The sequence below is a fragment of the Pseudophryne corroboree genome, chromosome 6 (assembly GCF_028390025.1).
Source record: "Pseudophryne corroboree isolate aPseCor3 chromosome 6, aPseCor3.hap2, whole genome shotgun sequence".
Lineage (NCBI taxonomy): Eukaryota > Metazoa > Chordata > Amphibia > Anura > Myobatrachidae > Pseudophryne > Pseudophryne corroboree.
This window is the reverse complement of record NC_086449.1, coordinates 401,774,278-401,795,496: the sequence shown is the minus strand read 5'-3', so window position 1 is coordinate 401,795,496 and position 21,219 is coordinate 401,774,278. Positions and strand designations below refer to the sequence as shown.

Genomic DNA, 21,219 nt, shown 5'->3' with positions numbered 1-21,219 from the left:
CCCAAGTTCAAGCTCCTCTCGCTCATCTACAGTGGCTTCAAACACTCTTCTTCTGCCTACATCTTCATCCTCATTTCCACACAACCTGCAACAGATTAGTGAGAAGTGCGGTCATTATCATTTTTACCACTGTAATTGTTCTATGTTTTAGTCAGCAAAATAAAGGTTGTTTGGTAGTCCTATGGTGGAGAATTTGCAAAAGATAAAAAATGCAGGCTAAGACACATTAGAGTTTTTTAGGGATTAATTGAGACCCTTGACATAAAGATACTGTATTAGCCAGTATGATTCATGCGGATAAACGGAATGGTAGGTTGGGTGCATTAGGACCAGCGAATAGATTAATGCATGGGTCTTCAACCTGTGGCCCTCCAGCTGCTGTGAAACCACACATCCCAGCATGCCCTGCCACAGTTTTGCTATTAAGGTATGCTAAAACTGAGGCAGGGCATGCTGGGATGTGTAGTTCCACAGCAGCTGCAGGGTCGCAGGTTGAAGACCCATGGATTAATGGGAGTTCTCTACCCCGGTATGATATGGTAAGGCAGAGGTGTAGGGGGTGAGAGGTAGGAAAGGAAGGGTATGCATTGGTTTGAGGAGTGGAGGAATGGAGTTTAGTTAAGAGGTAGGTGCTTTGTTCATAGAGGCTGATAAGCCATGTCAGGACAGAGATGGTATATCCAGTGACCCTGCTTATCAATCTGGCAACTCTGACCTTTGGGCCATCCCACTGTCGTGTACGGGACATTAGTACAAGTTTTAACATACCAAGTTTTTTTTTTTTTTTTTTAACATAACACAAGGAAGTTTTATTATAATATCAAAGCGCCTAACTAGGCTTAGTTTTTTTTTTTTAGGTAGAAAATAGGTCTCTGTTATACCCAACACAGTTTTATAAAATTTAGTTGCCATGTATGGGAGTCCACCACTGTTATGTAAAGGAAACTTCTACTTGATAATTCCCCTCAACTCCAAATTTAAAAGCCGTTGTTGTTGTTTGTTTTTTTACGAAAACCTATTAGAGAGCTATAATTTAACTTGTCAACCTATGGTGAGTGCTCAAGAGATACACCACTACTGATTTTAATTTTTTTTTTAATAGTGTCACATATGGGACATTTTTACTCCTTTTCATGGAATGACCACATACAGTTTGTAAAGGTTATAAAAAGGGTGTATGTAAAATTAATCCTCAACGTATGGTGCACAAAATCTCATCAATAGAAAAATTAAGGCCACAGCATGTTTGACCAGCTATGGTAAGATCTTAAGCTACAGTATGTTGGAAAGCAGCTGTTTCTTGTGAGCAGCTGGTTTCCTTTAAGTGTGTTAGAATGTATTTTCTGTCTCGGCGGTCAATATTCTGCCTGTTTTGCTGGTCAGATTTGTGGTCACCTAAAACTGAGGGCAGTTGCAGTCAGGGCTGTAACTAGGGTGGTGCAGACGGTGCCTGGCATACAGCATATATGCGCTGTGGAAATAGAACGGCTGGCAGCATCCGCTCCTTTCATGCCCCAGCCAAGCAGCTCCAACGCCGCTAACCGCCCCCGCAGTGGTATACGCCCCGTCTCCTTCTCGCACTATAACATACAATACGGCTAGTCGGGCAGCGCAGCAGCTGTCTGTCTCCATTATCTGCCGAGTCCCGACTCCCCCCTCACCGGCCACAGCATCTCCTGGAATAGATGTCATGACGACTCTCCCAGCCCACTACCACAGTGATCAAGGAGCCACGGTATTTGGGTGGGAAGGGAGAGGGCGGTCAGGGCTTGAGACTGAGAGAGCCAGGACAAGTCCAGGCAGGTCAGACAGCCCAGCTCCCAGCAGCAGAGTCTGGTCCCCCCAGGTTAGAGTCATCTCTATCTTGGTTAAGTCAGCACTGTCCTGGCCCTCTGTTATTTCTGTTCTTCCCCACTGTACTGAATAACAGACACTACTGTACAGTGTAATGTGAATTGGTGCTATTCTGTAGCCACATGCGTTCCCCAAAAAGTCACATCCTTTTATTTTCGTCTATCCCTGTTTTTAGTGGGAGAAGGGGTGGGTCACTAATTTTCTTTCTGACACAGGGCACCATAATGTCTACTTACGGCAGGCACTGGTTGCAATTAATAGTTTATACCCCTTTTCCTTGCTGGAACGCCCACATTTGGCTATATTTACCAGAGCCATACGTTTAAAAATGTAAGCTTTACTTTATCAAAGGTAATGTGTGGTAAAGCCTTTAGTGACCTCCAGAAAAGATGCTTCGTTGTCTTGAAGCTTAGAAAGCAAGCACACACCGTGTGGTGTTCTCCAAATCCTTAGGTGTTTTCTGAAGGGCCCAGTATCTGAGACAAGGGTGGTAAAAAGTTAGTACAGATGATTCCTGGATATTCCTCAAATTTCAATTATTATGTTAGTGTTAGAGATCTTTGTTTTTGTTCTTTAATTCATCCAGTTCTCTATTGGCCATATGAATGAAGTCTTTTTGGTGCTATGCCTAAATCATGCTGTAAAGTGGTATTTGGCATAAGGGGATATTATTTCCTCACTGCCTTTCCATAAAAGTCTTCTGCAGATTGTACATTGAGGATTTTTACATGTACTATCTTGACAGAGGCCTGTTGCTTCTTGGAAATGCATCTTTCGTCGTCTTTTTGTTTTCTTGGAACATCTTGTGGTTTGATCTTTGGTTGTGATGTCCACTCTTTCAAAGGGTGTAATTCAGACCTGATCGCAGCAGCAAAATGTTTCTCTAATGGCCAAAACCATGTGCAGTGCAGGCAGGGCAGATATAACATGTGCAGAGAGAGTTAGATTTGGGTGGGGTGTGTTCAAACTGAAGTTGTAGTGTAAAAATAAAGCAGCCAGTATTTACCCTGCACAGAAACAAAATAACCCAGGTGCATACACATGGTGCGATGTAACCTTACGATTTTGACTATATAGTCAAAATTGTAAGGAAAGTTAGTGCAAATCACACCGTGTGTGCACAGCTTGCGATACCGATGCGCGCTCCCGTGGGGTCGGTATCGCAAGAGAAGATAGACTGTGCAGGCAAGTCAATTTTTATTATATTGTCTACAATCTAGTACAGGTTGAGTATCCCTTATCCAAAATTCAAAATCACCCATTTTTGGTTCCCCTACTGAGATAATGACACATAGGGGTATATGCAATTGCGGTCGAATTCGCGGCAATTTTCGCCGTTTTTTAATTCGACTCAATTCGACAGGTGAATCCCGGAAGGTGGCTTCCGGAATTCACCATATTCAATGAAAAACGATTCGCCAGAGTCGCGGGCGAAAATCGGCCGATTTGGCGGATTTTGCCGCGATTTTAAAAAACGGTAAAAAAACGTGGAAAAACCCGGAAAAAAAATGGCGTGGGGTCCCCCCTCCAAAGCATAACCAGCCTCGGGCTCATCGAGCTGGTCCTGGTTCTAAAAATGCAGGGGAAAAATTGGCCAGGGATCCCCCGTATTTTTAAAACCAGCACCGGGCTCTGCGCCTGGTGCTGGTGCCAAAAATACGGGGGACAAAAAGAGTAGGGGTCCCCCGTATTTTTAACACCAGCATCGGGCTCCACTAGCTGGACAGATAATGCCACAGCCGGGGGTCACTTTTATGCCGTGCCCTGCGGCCGTGGCATTAAATATCCAACTAGTCACCCCTGGCCGGGGTACCCTGGGGGAGTGGGGACCCCTTCAATCAAGGGGTCCCCCCCCCCCAGCCACCCAAGGGCCAGGGGTGAAGCCCGAGGCTGTCCCCCCCCATCCAATGGGCTGCGGATGGGGGGGCTGATAGCCTTTTGTGATAATAAAAAGATATTGTTTTTTCCAGCAGTACTACAAGTCCCAGCAAGCCTCCCCGCAAGCTGGTACTTGGAGAACCACAAGTACCAGCATGCGGGAGAAAAACGGGTCCGCTGGTACCTGTAGTACTACTGGGAAAAAAATACCCAAATAAAAACAGGACACACACACCTTGATAGTAAAACTTTATTACACACTACCGACACACACATACTTACCTATGTTGACACGCCGACTGCCACGGTCTCCGACGATCCGAGGGTACCTGTGAAAAAATTATACTCACCTTCCAGCGTCCAGAGATAAATCCACGTCCAGAGAGTAAAATCCACGTACTTGTTTAAAAAAAAAAACACGCAAAAACCCGCTCCATACCGGACTAGAAAGGGGTCCAATGTTTTCACATCAGACCCCTTTCTCCCGAATGCCGGGACATCACGTGACTCCTGTCACTGACGTCCCTTCAGCCAATCAGGAAGCGCTACTTCCGTGGCGCTCACCTGATTGGCTGTGCGCTGTCTGTACTGTGACAGCACATCGCAAAGCCGCTCCATTACTTTCAATGGTGGGAACTTTGCGGGTAGCGGTGGGGTCACCCGCCGGTCAGCCGCTGACCGGCGGGTGACCTTACCGCTAGCCGCTAAGTTCCCACCATTGAAAGTAATGGAGCGGCTTTGCGATGTGCTGTCACAGTACAGACAGCGCACAGCCAATCAGGTGAGCGCAACGAAGTTGCGCTTCCTGATTGGCTTAGAGACCTTTCTGTGACAGCTGTCACTGACAGGTCTCATTCGTGGAAAGGTGTCCCATGTGTCAGCATGGGACCCCTTTCAGTCCGGCATGGAGCGGGTGTTCGGTTTGTTTTTTTGCCAAGTACGTGGATTTATCTCTGGACCATGGCTGAGGTGAGTATATTGATCTTTTCTTTTCAGGTATCCGTGGATTCTACATGGAGAAGAGGACCGATGTCGGCTTGTGAACATAGGTAAGTATGTGTGTGTCGACGTATGAAATAAAGTTTTACTGTCGACGGTGTGTGTCCTGTTTTTATTTGGGTATTTTTTTCCCAGTAGTACTACAGGTACCAGCGGGCCCGTTTTTCTCCCGCATGCTGGTACTTGTGGTTCTCCAAGTACCAGCTTGCGGGGGAGGCTTGCTGGGACTTGTAGTACTACTGGAAAAAACAATATCTTTTTATTATCACAAAAGGCTATCAGCCCCCCCCATCCGCAGCCTATTGGATGGGGGGGGACAGCCTCGGGCTTCACCCCTGGCCCTTGGGTGGCTGGGGGGGGGGACCCCTTGATTGAAGGGGTCCCCACTCCCCCAGGGTACCCCGGCCAGGGGTGACTAGTTGGATATTTAATGCCACGGCCGCAGGGCACGGCATAAAATTGACCCCCGGCTGTGGCATTATCTGTCCAGCTAGTGGAGCCCGATGCTGGTGTTAAAAATACGGGGGACCCCTACTCTTTTTGTCCCCCGTATTTTTGGCACCAGCACCAGGCGCAGAGCCCGGTGCTGGTTTTAAAAATACGGGGGATCCCCTGTCTATTTTTTCCCCGCATTTTTAGAACCAGGACCAGCTCGAAGAGCCCGAGGCTGGTTATGCTTTGGAGGGGGGACCCCACGCCATTTTTTTTAAGGATTTCACCGTTCCAGCATAAAAAAAAATAAAAAATAAAAAATAATATTTTAAAAAATATATAAATAATATTTGTGCCTCCAAAAAAAAAAAAAAAAAAGTACCTAATCCCTTCTAATATAAATAGATCTGCTATTCCCCCCAAAAAAAACACAAAAAAAAACATGTTTAAAATTTTTTTATTTGTTTTCACCCTCCAAAGTGTGGCGGATTGAAAATGACGAATTTGCTGTCTAAAAGCACTGCTGTCGAATTTCCAAACTTGAATTGAATATGCTTTGGTCGAATTGCAGCACTTGTATCATTGCAGAAAAGTCGAATTTGCAAAAAGTCGAATTTCAAAAAGTCGAATTTTGAAAGTCTGTTTTTTGGTCGGAAAGCACTGAATTGCATAGGCGATTTTTTTTTTTGGTCGAAAATGACCCGAAATTCGACAATTTCGGGAATTCGACCGCAATTGCATATACCTGATAGACATATATACTATATTATATATCTACAGAATATATCTATATATATACATAATATATAATATATATGTCATGTACATAGTATAGTCAAAATTGTCACTTAGTCAAAATCTCACACAGTCAAAATCTCAAGTAAAGATAGTCAATATCAGTGGTTCAATGCTTCGGGGAGTGCAGGGGACATCGCATAGTCAGAATCGGAGATATTCAATATCCTACCGTGTGTCTGCACCTTTACTCTCTCTGCACATGTTATATCTACCCCACCTGCACTTGATTTTGCCCATTAGAGAAAGGATTTTGCTTTCTCTGACGTCCTAGTGGATGCTGGGGACTCCGTAAGGACCATGGGGAATAGCGGCTCCGCAGGAGACTGGGCACAAAAGTAAAGCTTTAGAACTACCTGGTGTGCACTGGCTCCCCCCCCTATGACCCTCCTCCAAGCCTCAGTTAGATTTTTGTGCCCGAACGAGAAGGGTGCACACTAGGTGGCTCTCCTGAGCTGCTTAGTGAAAAGTTTAGTTTTAGGTTTTTTATTTTCAGTGAGACCTGCTGGCAACAGGCTCACTGCATCGAGGGACTAAGGGGAGAAGAAGCGAACTCACCTGCGTGCAGAGTGGATTGGGCTTCTTAGGCTACTGGACATTAGCTCCAGAGGGACGATCACAGGCCCAGCCATGGATGGGTCCCAGAGCCGCGCCGCCGGCCCACTTACAGAGCCAGAAGACAGAAGAGGTCCGGAAAATCGGCGGCAGAAGACGTCCTGTCTTCAACAAGGTAGCGCACAGCACTGCAGCTGTGCGCCATTGCTCTCAGCACACTTCACACTCCGGTCACTGAGGGTGCAGGGCGCTGGGGGGGGGGCGCCCTGAGACGCAATAAAAACACCTTGGATGGCAAAAAATGCATCACATATAGCTCCTGGGCTATATGGATGAATTTAACCCCTGCCAGAATACATAGAAAAACGGGAGATAAGGCCACCGATAAGGGGGCGGAGCCTATCTCCTCAGCACACTGGCGCCATTTTCCCTCACAGCTCCGTTGGAGGGAAGCTCCCTGGCTCTCCCCTGCAGTCACTACACTACAGAAAGGGTTAAAAAAGAGAGGGGGGCACTAATTACGCGCAGTATTAAAAGATACAGCAGCTATAAGGGGAAAAACACTTATATAAGGTTATCCCTGTATATATATAGCGCTCTGGTTTGTGCTGGCAAACTCTCCCTCTGTCTCCCCAAAGGGCTAGTGGGGTCCTGTCCTCTATCAGAGCATTCCCTGTTTGTGTGCTGTATGTCGGTACGTTTGTGTTGACATGTATGAGGAGAAAAATGATGTGGAGACGGAGCAGATTGCCTGTAATAGTGATGTCACCCCCTAGGGGTCGACACCTGAGTGGATGAACTGTTGGAAGGAGTGTCAGCTCTGTATAAAAGACAGTGGTTGACACGAGACAGCCGGCTACTCAGCTTGTGCCTGTCCAGACGTCTCATAGGCCGTCAGGGGCTCTAAAGCGCCCGTTACCTCAGATGGCAGATATAGACGCCGACACGGATACTGACTCCAGTGTCGACTGTGAAGAGACAAATGTGACTTCCAGTAGGGCCACACGTTACATGATTGAGGCAATGAAAAATGTTTTACACATTTCTAATAATACGAGTACCACCAAAAAGGGGTATTATGTTCGGTGAGGAAAAACTACCTGTAGTTTTCCTGAATCTGAGAAATTAAATGAGGTGTGTGATGAAGCGTGGGTTTCCTCCGATAACAACTGATAATTTCTAAAATGTTATTGGCATTATATCCTTTCCCGCCAGAGGTTAGGGTGCGTTGGGAAACACCCCCTAGGGTGGATAAAGCGCTCACACGCTTGTAAGAACAAGGGCTCTACCCTCTCCTGAGATGGCCGCCCTTAAGGATCCTGCTGATAGAAAGCAGGAGGGTATCCTAAAATGTATTTACACACATACTGGTGTTATACTGCGACCAGCAATCGCCTCAGCCTGGATGTGCAGTGCTGGGTTGGCGTGGTCGGATTCCCTGACTGAAAATATTGATACCCTAGATAGGGACAGTATATTATTGCCTATAGAGCATTTAAAAGATGCATTTCTATATATGCGTGATGCACAGCGGAATATTTGCCGACTGGCATCAAGTCTAAGTGCGTTGTCCATTTCTACCAGTAGAGGGTTATGGACACGACAGTGGTCAGGTGATGCGGATTCCAAACGGCATTTGGAAGTATTGCCTTATTAAGGGGAGGAGTTATTTGGGGTCGGTCTTTCAGACCTGGTGGCCACGGCAACAGCTGGGAAATCCACGTTTGTACCCCAGGTCGCCTCTCAACATAAGAAGACGCCGTATTATCAGGCGCAGTCTTTTCGTGGGCAAGCGGGCAAAAGGTTCCTCATTTCTGCCCCGTGACAGAGGGAGAGGAAAAAAGGCTGCAGAAATCAGCCAGTTCCCAGGAACAGAAGCCCTCTCCCGCCTCTGCCAAGCCCTCAGTATGACGCTGGGGCTTTACAAGCAGAATCAGGCACGGTGGGGGCCCGTCTCAATGAATTTCAGCGCGCAGTGGGCTCACTCGCAAGTAGACCCCTGGATCCTTCAGGTGATATCTCAGGGGTACAAATTGGAATTCGAGACGTCTCCCCCTCGCCGTTTCCTAAAGTCGGCTTTACCGATGTCTCCTTCTGACAGGGAGGCAGTTTTGGAAGCCATTCACAAGCTGTATTCCCAGCAGGTGATAATCAAGGTACCCCTCCTGCAACAGGGAACGGGGTATTATTCCACACTGTTGGGGTACCGAAGCCGGACGGCTCGGTGAGACCGATTCTAAATCTAAAATCTTGAACACTTACATACGGAGGTTCAAATTCAAGATTGAGTCACTCAGAGCAGTGATTGCGAACCTGGAAGAAGGGGACTACATGATGTCTCGGGACATCAAGGATGCTTACCTTCATGTCCCAATTTACCCTTCTCACCAAGGGTACCTCAGGTTTATGGTACAGAACTGTCACTATCAGTTTCAGACGCTGCCGTATGGATGGTCCACGGCACCCCGGGTCTTTACCAAGGTAATGGCCGAAATGATGATACTCCTTCGAAGGAAGGGAATTTTAGTTATCCCTTACTTGGACGATTCCCTGATAAGGGTAAGATCCAGGGAACAGTTGGAGGTCGGTGTAGCACTATCTCAGGTAGTGTTGCGGCAGCACGATTGGATTCTCAATATTCCAAAATCGCAGCTGATTCCGACGACTCGTCTTCTGTTCCTAGGGATGATCCTGGACACAGCCCAGAAAAAGGTGTTTCTCCCGGAGGAGAAAGTCAGGGAGTTATCCGAGCTAGTCGGGAACCTCCTATAACCGAGCCAAGTCTCAGTACATCAATAAAATGGTTCTGGGAAAAATGGTGGCTTCCTACGAAGCAATCCCATTCGGCAGATTCCACGCAAGAATTTTCCAGTGGGACCTGCTGGACAAATGGTCCGGGTCGCATCTTCAGATGCATCAGCGGATAACCCTGTCACCAAGCACAAGGGTGTCTCTCCTGTGGTGGTTGCAGAGTGCTCATCTTCTAGAGGGCCGCACATTCAGGACTGGGTCCTGGTGACCACGGATGCCAGCCTGCGAGGCTGGGGAGCAGTCACACAGGGAAGGAATTTCCAGAGCTTATGGTCAAGCCTGGAGACATCACTTCACATAAATATCCTGAAGCTAAGGGCCATTTACAATGCTCTAAGCTCAGCAAGACCTCTGCTTCAAGGTCACCCGGAGTTGATCCATTCGGACAACATCACGGCAGTCACCCACGTAAACAGACAGGGTGACACAAGAAGCAGGAGGGCAATGGCAGAAGCTGCAAGGATTCTTCGCTGGGCGGAAAATCATGTGATAGCACTGTCAGCAGTATTCATTCCGGGAGTGGACAACTGGGAAGCAGACTTCCTCAGCAGACACGACCTCCACCCGGGAGAGTGGGGACTTCACCCAGAAGTCTTCCACATGTTTATAAAACTCGACAAGTATTGCGCCAGGTCAAGGGACCCTCAGGCAATAGCTGTAGACGCTCTGGTAACACAGTGGGTGTACCAGTCAGTGTATGTGTTCCCTCCTCTGCCTCTCATACCAAGGTACTGAGAATTATAAGATGGAGAGGAGTAAGCACTATATTCGTGGCTCCGGATTGGCCAAGAAGGACTTGGTAACCGGAACTTCAAGAGATGCTCACGGAGGATCCGTGGCCTCTACCTCTAAGAAGGGACCTGCTCCAGCAAGGACCCTGTCTGTTCCAAGACTTACCGCGGCTGCGGTTGACGGCATGGCGGTTGAACGCCGGATCCTGCAGGAGAAAGGCATTCCGGATGAAGTCATTCCTATCCTGATCAAAGCCAGGAAAGATATAACCGCAAAACATTATCACCGCATTTGGCGAAAATATGTTGCGGGGTGCGAGGCCAGTAAGGCCCCGACGGAGGAATTTTCAGCTAGGTCGATTCCTACATTTCCTGCAAACAGGAGTGTCTATGGGCCTGAAATGGGGGTCCATTAAGGTTCAAATTTCGGCCCTGTCAATTTTCTTCCAAAAAGAACTAGCTTCAGTCCCTGAAGTTCAGACGTTTGTGAAAGGGGTACTGTATATACAGCCTCCTTTTGTGCCTCCAGTGGCACCTTGGGATCTAAATGTAGTTTTTGGGTTCCAAAAGTCACATTGGTTTGAACCACTTAAATATGTGGAGTTAAAATATCTCACATGGAAAGTGGTCATGCTGTTGGCCCTGGCCTGGGCCAGGTGCGTGTCAAGATTGGCGGCTTTATCCTGTAAAAGCCCTCATCTGATTTTCCATTCGGACAGGGCGGAATTGAGGACTTGTCCTCAGTTTCTCCCTAAGGTGGTTTTCAGCGTTTCACCTGAATCAACCTATTGTGGTGCCTGCGGCTACTAAGGACTTGGAGGACTCCAAGTTGCTAGACGTTGTCAGAGCCCTGGAAATATAGGTTTCCAAGACGGCTGGAGTCAGAAAATCTGACTCGTTGTTTATTCTGTATGCACCCAACAAGCTGGGTGCTCCTGCTTCTAAGCAGACTATTGCTCGTTGGATTTGTAGTACAATTCAGCTTGCACATTCTGTGGCAGGCCTGCCACAGCCAAAAATCTGTAAAAGCCCATTCCACAAGGAAGGTGGGCTCATCTTGGGCGGCTGCCCGAGGGGTCTCGGCTTTACAACTTTGCCGAGCAGCTACTTGGTCAGGAGCAAATACGTTTGTAAAATTCTACAAAATTGATACCCTGGCTGAGGAGGACCTGGAGTTCTCTCATTTGGTGCTGCAGAGTCATCCGCACTCTCCCGCCCGTTTGGGAGCTTTGGTATAATCCCCATGGTCCTTACGGAGTCCCCAGCATCCACTAGGACGTCAGAGAAAATAAGAATTTACTTACCGATAATTCTATTTCTCATAGTCCGTAGTGGATGCTGGGCGCCCATCCCAAGTGCGGATTGTCCGCAATACTGGTACATAGTTATTGTTACCAAAAAATCGGGTTATTGCTGTAGTGAGCCATCTTTTCTAGAGGCTCCTCTATTATCATGCTATTAACTGGGTTTAGATCACAAGTTATATGGTGTGATTGGTGTGGCTGGTATGAGTCTTACCCGGGATTCAAAATCCTTCCTTATTGTGTACGCTCGTCCGGGCACAGTATCCTAACTGAGGCTTGGAGGAGGGTCATAGGGGGAGGAGCCAGTGCACACCAGGTAGTTCTAAAGCTTTACTTTTGTGCCCAGTCTCCTGCGGAGCCGCTATTCCCCATGGTCCTTACGGAGTCCCCAGCATCCACTACGGACTATGAGAAATAGAATTATCGGTAAGTAAATTCTTATTTTTGCGATCAGGTCTGAATTAGGCCCCAAAGCTTTGTAACAGTCTTCAATATTCCCGATTTGCAATTAATCTTTCTCACAAAAAAATTATGAATTTCAGATTATTTAGAAATCTGATTAGAAGTCTTTCCAGCCTGATAAGCTCCAACAATTCCATCTTTGGGATCATTGCAGATGTTTTTTTTTCTTAGCATGGTGATACAACAATACAAACCAGAGCACTCACCACCAGACCACCAAAGGTTCAGTACTTCCTGAATGAATATTCAAGTGCGATTGACTAGCAACACCTAACTCATGTTACGCACTTAGTGATATGGAAGCAGTAAAGCTGGACACACACTACGCAATGTGTGTACCCAGCCAATCCGATAGGCAACAGGACACGGCATGCGGCAAGTGCATACTCACATGCCGATGCATTTTTTAGCATGTCGGTGCTAGTGACCTTCCTCATTTGCCCTGCTGCAGGGCTGACCGAGGATGTCTCTTGCGACCCGCAGGAGCGCACATATCATAGGGAAAACAATAGACCGCTGTATCGGGCGGCATATTGTGTAGTGTGTACCCAGCATAAGGGTTCACTTTTTCACACATTGCTTCTTGATGCTTACTTAAAAAAAATAATCTGTGATTCTGTTTGTCACATAAGATAATTTAGCAATAGTAAGACTTTATAAGGACTCGGTTGGCGGTTTTCAATTGTTTTGCGCACCCAATCTCCCGTTTAAGGTGGCTGGAGATCACGGGGCCCTTTGTTTTTTTTGTTTTTTCCCTTAATTCCGCACATAGGGGTATATGCAATTGCGGTCGAATTCCCGAAATTGTCGAATTTCGGGTCATTTTCGACCAAAAAAAAAAATCGCCTATGCAATTCAGTGCTTTCCGACCAAAAAACGGACTTTCAAAATTCGACTTTTTGAAATTCGAATTTTTGCAAATTCGACTTTTCTGCAATGATACAAGTACTGCAATTCGACCAAAGCATATTCAATTCAAGTTTGGAAATTCGACAGCAGGGCTTTTAGACAGCAAATTCGTCATTTTCAATCCGCCACACTTTGGAGGGTGAAAACAAATAAAAAAAATTTAAACATGTTTTTTTTTGTGTTTTTTTGGGGGGGAATAGCAGATCTATTTATATTAGAAGGGATTAGGTACTTTTTTTTTTTTTTTTTTGGAGGCACAAATATTATTTATATATTTTTTAAAATATTATTATTATTATTTTTTTTTTTTAATGCTGGAACGGTAAAATCATTAAAAAAAATGGCGTGGGGTCCCCCCTCCAAAGCATAACCAGCCTCGGGCTCTTCGAGCTGGTCCTGGTTCTAAAAATGCGGGGAAAAAATTGACAGGGGATCCCCCGTATTTTTAAAACCAGCACCGGGCTCTGGTGCTGGTGCCAAAAATACGGGGGACAAAAAGAGTAGGGGTCCCCCGTATTTTTAACACCAGCATCGGGCTCCACTAGCTGGACAGATAATGCCACAGCCGGGGGTCACTTTTATGCCGTGCCCTGCGGCCGTGGCATTAAATATCCAACTAGTCACCCCTGGCCGGGGTACCCTGGGGGAGTGGGGACCCCTTCAATCAAGGGGTCCCCCCCCCAGCCACCCAAGGGCCAGGGGTGAAGCCCGAGGCTGTCCCCCCCCATCCAATGGGCTGCGGATGGGGGGGCTGATAGCCTTTTGTGATAATAAAAAGATATTGTTTTTTCCAGTAGTACTACAAGTCCCAGCAAGCCTCCCCCGCAAGCTGGTACTTGGAGAACCACAAGTACCAGCATGCGGGGAAAAAACGGGCCCGCTGGTACCTGTAGTACTACTGGGAAAAAAATACCCAAATAAAAACAGGACACACACACCGTCGACAGTAAAACTTTATTACACACTACCGACACACACATACTTACCTATGTTCACACGCCGACATCGGTCCTCTTCTCCATGTAGAATCCACGGATACCTGAAAAGAAAAGATCAATATACTCACCTCAGCCATGGTCCAGAGATACATCCACGTACTTGGCAAAAAAACAAACCGCAAATACCCGACCACCGGACTGAAAGGGGTCCCATGCTGACACATGGGACACCTTTCCACGAATGAGACCTGTCAGTGACAGCTGTCACAGACAGGTCTCTAAGCCAATCAGGAAGCGCAACTTCGTTGCGCTCACCTGATTGGCTGAGCGCTGTCTGTACTGTGACAGCGCATCGCACAGCTCCCTCCATTATATTCAATGGTGGGAACTTAGCGGCTAGCGGTAAGGTCACCCGCCGGTCAGCGGCTGACCGGCGGGTGACCCCACCGCTACCCGCAAAGTTCCCACCATTGAAAGTAATGGAGCGGCTTTGCGATGTGCTGTCACAGTACAGACAGCGCACAGCCAATCAGGTGAGCGCCACGGAAGTAGCGCTTCCTGATTGGCTGAAGGGACGTCAGTGACAGGAGTCACGTGATGTCCCGGCATTCGGGAGAAAGGGGTCTGATGTGAAAACATTGGACCCCTTTCATTAGTCCGCTGGATCGGTGTTCGTTTTTTTTTTTTGCCAAGTACGTGGATTATCTCTCTGGACCTGGATGTACCTCTGGACGCTGGAAGGTGAGTATAATTTTTTTACAGGTAGCTCGGATCGTCGGAGACCGTGGCAGTCGGCGTGTCAACATAGGTAAGTATGTGTGTGTCGGCGTATGAAATAAAGTTTTACTATCAAGGTGTGTGTCTCCTGTTTTTATTTGGGTATTTTTTCCCCAGTAGTACTACAGGTACCAGCGGGCCCGTTTTTCTCCCGCATGCTGGTACTTGTGGTTCTCCAAGTACCAGCTTGCGGGGGAGGCTTGCTGGGACTTGTAGTACTACTGGAAAAAACAATATCTTTTTATTATCACAAAAGGCTATCAGCCCCCCCATCCGCAGCCCATTGGATGGGGGGGGACAGCCTCGGGCTTCACCCCTGGCCCTTGGGTGGCTGGGGGGGGGGACCCCTTGATTGAAGGGGTCCCCACTCCCCCAGGGTACCCCGGCCAGGGGTGACTAGTTGGATATTTAATGCCACGGCCGCAGGGCACGGCATAAAAGTGACCCCCGGCTGTGGCATTATCTGTCCAGCTAGTGGAGCCCGATGCTGGTGTTAAAAATACGGGGGACCCCTACTCTTTTTGTCCCCCGTATTTTTGGCACCAGCACCAGGCGCAGAGCCCGGTGCTGGTTTTAAAAATACGGGGGATCCCTGCCCAATTTTTCCCCTGCATTTTTAGAACCAGGACCAGCTCGAAGAGCCCGAGGCTGGTTATGCTTTGGAGGGGGGACCCCACGCCATTTTTTTTCCGGGTTTTTCCCGTTTTTTCCCGTTTTTTTAAATCGCGGCAAAATCCGCCAAATCGGCCGATTTTCGCCCGCGACTCTGGCGAATCCGTTTTTCATTGAATATGGTGAATTCCGGAAGCCACCTTCCGGAATTCACCTGGCGAATTTGGTCGAATTAAAAAACGGCGAAAATTGCCGCGAATTCGACCGCAATTGCATATACCTAATAGAGTTCAGGTTTAGTATTGGAAAGCAGCTAAACCCAACCAAAGTGCTGGGCACGTTCGCAAAAAGTGCTGTTTGGTTGCTCAAACGGGTCACTTTTCGCGCACATCGCGCCCGAACGAAGCAACATTATAATTGCTCTGCTGGCGAGCACAACAATTGAATCTTGCCCAATGATGATTGTTTGTGGGGTTTTTTAATCTTTTTTTATTTTTACAAAAAGTATACTCAAAGTATTAAAACGCAGTAAGTGTTGTACAGTTGCCAACAATAAAATCATTACAATGTAAAGTCATTGAGCGGATAAGTGGAGAAAAAAAAAAAGAGTCGGCAAAAATGACTGTCATATAACGTCAGAGATTGAGACACACATTAATTAATGTTCACTTAGAATATCAGTGTTTTTATATGTATTACCATTTATTAACATGTTTATATTTAATGTCATTTGATGTTTGTGACAGAGAAAGTTTAGGGAGCTGGTGTTTCCCCCAAGGACCAAATGCCCTAGTCTGTAGCCTAATCAGGTTGATTGGGCACTGATTTTTGTAGTGCTTTGAATGATAGTTCTTGGAATGATTTGTAGGGGAGAAGTTGGGAGCACCAGGTTTGTTGATGGATCTCCAGCCAATTGAAGAAGGAAGGAATTGAATACATGTTTTTGAACTGTAACAAAGATACAACTGAAAATGAACTTCTTAATAATATATATATTTTTTCTTATTTAAATCAGGGCCGCGAAGGAGCAAAGATCGAACCATGGGAAGATGCTGATTATCTGGTTTACAAGGTCACTGATAGATTTGGGTTTTTACAGTAAGTATTTAATTTTTCTAACTTCTTGAAATTATTATGTCTCTAAAAAATGGTGAATTTCGTTTTTTTTTTTATTACATTAAAATTGGAGTGCAATTCAGTTACCTGCAATTTTATTGCAGCGCAAGCAATTGTGGCTCTATAGTGGCACTATAGTCTTATAGGGCTGCTCAAAAGTCTACGAGTCTGGGGTGAGTTTGGACTGCGAGGGGGGCGAAATGCAGTGCTGTCGTCATTTACACACCGCTGCAGTGGGCTTCGCTGGTAATTGGACTGAGCCCAGGGTGTTGTTTGATATATATGCATTCTAATTTTAAGTTCCTATAATGTAATATGGATTTAATTTTTAATTATGTTTGGCCGGGGGACAAAATTTATTTATTCAGGACTAAAAAAATTAACTGTTATTTACTGTGTTCTCCCCCTTACAAAGCATGAATAGTGATAATCTGTAATACGGATTGTCCTTTGAATTCTTGTAGGTAAAATCAAATAAATATTCTATTAATTATGTATTAGTCTCTTATTATAAAAATGAGGATAATCTTTTAGCAAAGTCTCCAAAATTAAGTGAAAATTAGGTACTTCTATGGCGAGTTGTTTTGGGGGCTTGGGAGTGTAAGAAAAATGTTTCTGTGAAGACACTTTTTTTTGCCTTTGCCTTTTCTTTTTTTTGGTGGGAGGGGCAGGGGGAATCACATTTTTCAAATGTTACGTTTAATGAGCAAATACTTTATTGATGCTCTTGGGACAATTATTGTATGGATTTAGAGAGAGTCCTGTTTATTTCATTACCATTTACCTTAAAAGGGAGTTTATTTTTGCTGTATTCTGTTGAAATACTTGGTCCTGTCATTCTTTTTCCAGTAATGCAAGATACAGTATATGCTACATAGTACTGTAAATAAAATAAGCCAGGAAAGGTAAATTTCTCTGGCAGGGTCCACAGGTTATCCACAGGAAAACAATGGTATATGATGAAGCGACAGCGATTTGCACCAGTCGGTCAAAGCTTTCCGGCCTCCCGGCATGCAACGGGCTCGTCCATATATCCCCGCCTCCTGGCTCAGGCAAATCAGTTTAAGATACTGTACATGCTACATAGTACTGTAAATAAAATAAGCCAGGAATGGTAAATATTTTGCTTGCGTAAAAGAGGAGAATGTTAGTAACCGTAGGGTATAGTATATTTTTTCAGTGCTGCTGTACATATATTATAGAAAAGCAAATCTACAGCTCGATGTTCGAATAAATTGACAAATGTACAAATAAAAAGTAGTAAAGGTGGGTACACACTTAGCAATAAAGTAAACATCATCGCTCATTTTGACCCTTCCTGAGCGATTTAGTTTACTATATCGCCCAGTGTGTATGCCGCTGCCGAGCGATGCGCAGCCCCGCGGGTCGTTAACGACCCTCGGTATCGGTCGTGCATGCAGCTCAATTTGGACTCATCATCCAAAACTGCATTCTACCTTAAGACATGATCATACCCTGTTGTGAATGTTATTACAGGTTAAGTATCCCTTATCCAAAATGCTTGGGACCAGAGGTATTTTGGAATAATTGCATACCATAATGAGATATCATGGTGTTGGGATCTAAATCTAAGCACAGAATTCATTTATGTTACATATACACCTTATACACACAGCCTGAAGGTCATTGTAGCCAATATTTTTTGTAACTTTGTGCATTAAACAAAGTGTGTGTACATTCACACAATTCATGTATGTTTCAAATACACCTTATACACACAGCCTGAAGGTCTTTTAATACAATATTTTTAATAACTTTGTGTATTAAACAAAGTTTGTATACATTGAGCCATCAAAAAACAAAGGTTTCACGGTCTCACTCTCACTAAAAAAAGTCTGTATTTCGGAATATTCCGTATTTCGGAATATTTGGATATGGGATACTCAACCTGTATTTCCAAAGTTTTATTTATTTATATATTACCTTGATACAACATGGTAGAAAAATACAGGTTGAGTATCCCATATCCAAATATTCCGAAATACGGAATATTCCGAAATACGGACTTTTTTGAGTGAGACTGAGATAGTGAAACCTTTGTTTTTTGATGGCTCAATGTACACAAACTTTGTTTAATACTCAAAGTTATTAAAAATATTGTATTAAATGACCTTCAGGCTGTGTGTATAAGGTGTATATGAAACATAAATGAATTGTGTGAATGTACACACGCTTTGTTTAATGCACAAAGTTATAAAAAATATTGGCTAAAATTACCTTCAGGCTGGGTGTATAAGATGTATATGTAACATAAATGCATTCTGTGCTTAGATTTAGGTCCCATCACCATGATATCTCATTATGGTATGCAATTATTCCAAAATACGGAAAAATCCGATATCCAAAATTCCTCTGGTCCCAAGCATTTTGGATAAGGGATACTCAACCTGTAGAAGTCAGAAGATAGAGGTGAAAGTAGGAAAAAGGGATAGATCAGTAAGGCAAGACCAATTTATAGTACAACAGCTGCGGCTCATACAGAACCATACATTTTACTTATCCTTTGAAGCAAGGGCGTTCAGTGATATAGGACACAGTGGAAACTTGAGGAGATAAGTGTGGTGGTGGTAAGATCCTCAGGTGGTGAAGTTTGTTATAAATTAGTCCCAGGGCCTGAAAGAAGAATCCATCCATCTGGCCCAATCTGGAATCAACTCCAAGGGACATGTAAACAAAACGCTTGTGGTCTATGTAATTCACTAGAGCTATCCATGCACTGAAAACAGGGCCCGTCTGTGCAAGCCATGAGCCGGCTATACAAACCTTGGTCAGGGCACATAAATGTATAGTTTATTGTAAGTCAGGGCCACTAAGTACTTCCTCCTCCCTGGCCCCGTAATAAACAGAATTTGGATGTAAGCACCTCTAAGGGAATAACCGTGGTCACTATTGCAATTTCTCTATCGTCCTTGTGGATGCTGGGGTTCCTGAAAGGACCATGGGGAATAGCGGCTCCGCAGGAGACAGGGCACAAAAAGTAAAGCTTTCCGATCAGGTGGTGTGCACTGGCTCCTCCCCCTATGACCCTCCTCCAGACTCCAGTTAGATTTTTGTGCCCGGCCGAGAAGGGTGCAATCTAGGTGGCTCTCCTAAAGAGCTGCTTAGAGAAAGTTTAGCTTAGGTTTTTTATTTTACAGTGAGTCCTGCTGGCAACAGGATCACTGCAACGAGGGACTTAGGGGAGAAGGAGTGAACTCACCTGCGTGCAGGATGGATTGGCTTCTTGGCTACTGGACATCAGCTCCAGAGGGACGATCACAGGTACAGCCTGGATGGTCACCGGAGCCGCGCCGCCGGCCCCCTTGCAGATGCTGAAGTAAGAAGAGGTCCAGAATCGGCGGCTGAAGACTCCTGCAGTTTTCTAAAGGTAGCGCACAGCACTGCAGCTGTGCGCCATTTTCCTCTCAGCACACTTCACACGGCAGTCACTGAGGGTGCAGGGCGCTGGGAGGGGGGCGCCCTGGGAGGCAAATGAAAACCTTTTTTGGCGAAAAATACCTCACATATAGCCCCCAGAGGCTATATGGAGATATTTAACCCCTGCCAAGATTCACTAAATAGCGGGAGACGAGCCCGCCGAAAAAGGGGCGGGGCCTATCTCCTCAGCACACAGCGCCATTTTCTCTCACAGAAAGCCTGGAGAGAAGGCTCCCAGGCTCTCCCCTGCACTGCACTACAGAAACAGGGTTAAAACAGAGAGGGGGGGCACTGATTTTGGCGATATTGAGATATATATAAAGATGCTATAAGGGAAAACACTTATATAAGGTTGTCCCTATATAATTATAGCGTTTTGGTGTGTGCTGGCAAACTCTCCCTCTGTCTCCCCAAAGGGCTAGTGTGGGTCCTGTCCTCTGTCAGAGCATTCCCGGTGTGTGTGCTGTGTGTCGGTACGTGTGTGTCGACATGTATGAGGACGATGTTGGTGAGGAGGCGGAGAAATTGCCTGTAATGGTGATGTCACTCTCTAGGGAGTCGACACCGGAATGGATGGCTTATTTAGGGAATTACGTGAGAATGTCAACACGCTGCAAGGTCGGTTGACGACGTGAGACGGCCGACAAACTATTAGTACCGGTCCAGGCGTCTCAGAAACACCGTCAGGGGCGTTAAAAACGCCCATTTACCTCAGTCGGTCGACACAGACACAGACACGGACACTGAATCCAGTGTCGACGGTGAATAAACAAACGTATTTCTCATTAGGGCCACACGTTAAGGGCAATGAAGGAGGTGTTGCATATTTCTGATACTACAAGTACCACAAAAAAGGGTATTATGTGGGAGTGAAAAAACTACCTGTAGTTTTTCCTGAATCAGATAAAATAAAATGAAGTGTGTGATGATGCGTGGGGTTACCCCGATAGCAAATATTGGCGTTATACCCTTTCCCGCCAGAAATTAGGGCGCGTTGGGAAACACCCCTTAGGGTGATAAGGCGCTCACACGCTTATCAAGTGGCGTTACCGTCTCCAGATACGGCCGCCCTCAAGGAGCCAGCTGATAGGAAGCTGGAAAGATATCCTAAAAAGTATATACACACATACGGTGGTTATACTGCGACCAGCGATCGCCATCAGCCTGGAGATGCAGTGCTGGGTTGGCTTGGTCGGATTCCCTGACTGAAAATATTTTATTCATATAGAGCATTTAATAGGATGCATTCTATATATATGTACGTGAGATGCACAGAGGGATATTTGCTCTCTGGCATCAAGATAAGTACGTTGTCCATATCACCCAGAAGATGTCATGGACACGACAGTGGTCAGGTGATACAGATCCCATACGGCACATGGAAGTATTGCCGTATAAAGGGAAGGAGTTAGTTGGGGTCGGTCCATCGGACCTGGGGACCACGGCAACAGCTGGGATATCCAACCTTTTTACCCCAAGTTACATCTCAGCTGAAAAAGACACCGTCTTTTCAGCCTCAATCCTTCCTTTTCCCATGAGGGCATGCAGGCAAAAGGCCAGTCATATCTGCCCAGACATAGAGGTAAGGGAAGTAGACTGCAGCAGGCA

General features: G+C 45.9%; 1 protein-coding gene across 3 annotated transcripts in view; it reads left to right on the top strand.

Moving 5' to 3' along the window:
* Positions 1 to 21,219, top strand: part of USP6NL (USP6 N-terminal like) — a 427,089-nt gene that overhangs the window by 200,256 nt on the left and 205,614 nt on the right. For all 3 annotated transcript variants that reach the window (XM_063926864.1, XM_063926863.1, XM_063926865.1), the window contains exon 3: positions 16,073 to 16,155. In XM_063926864.1, the coding sequence (XP_063782934.1) occupies positions 16,073 to 16,155 (83 nt within the window). The remainder of the gene's footprint in view (positions 1 to 16,072; positions 16,156 to 21,219) is intronic.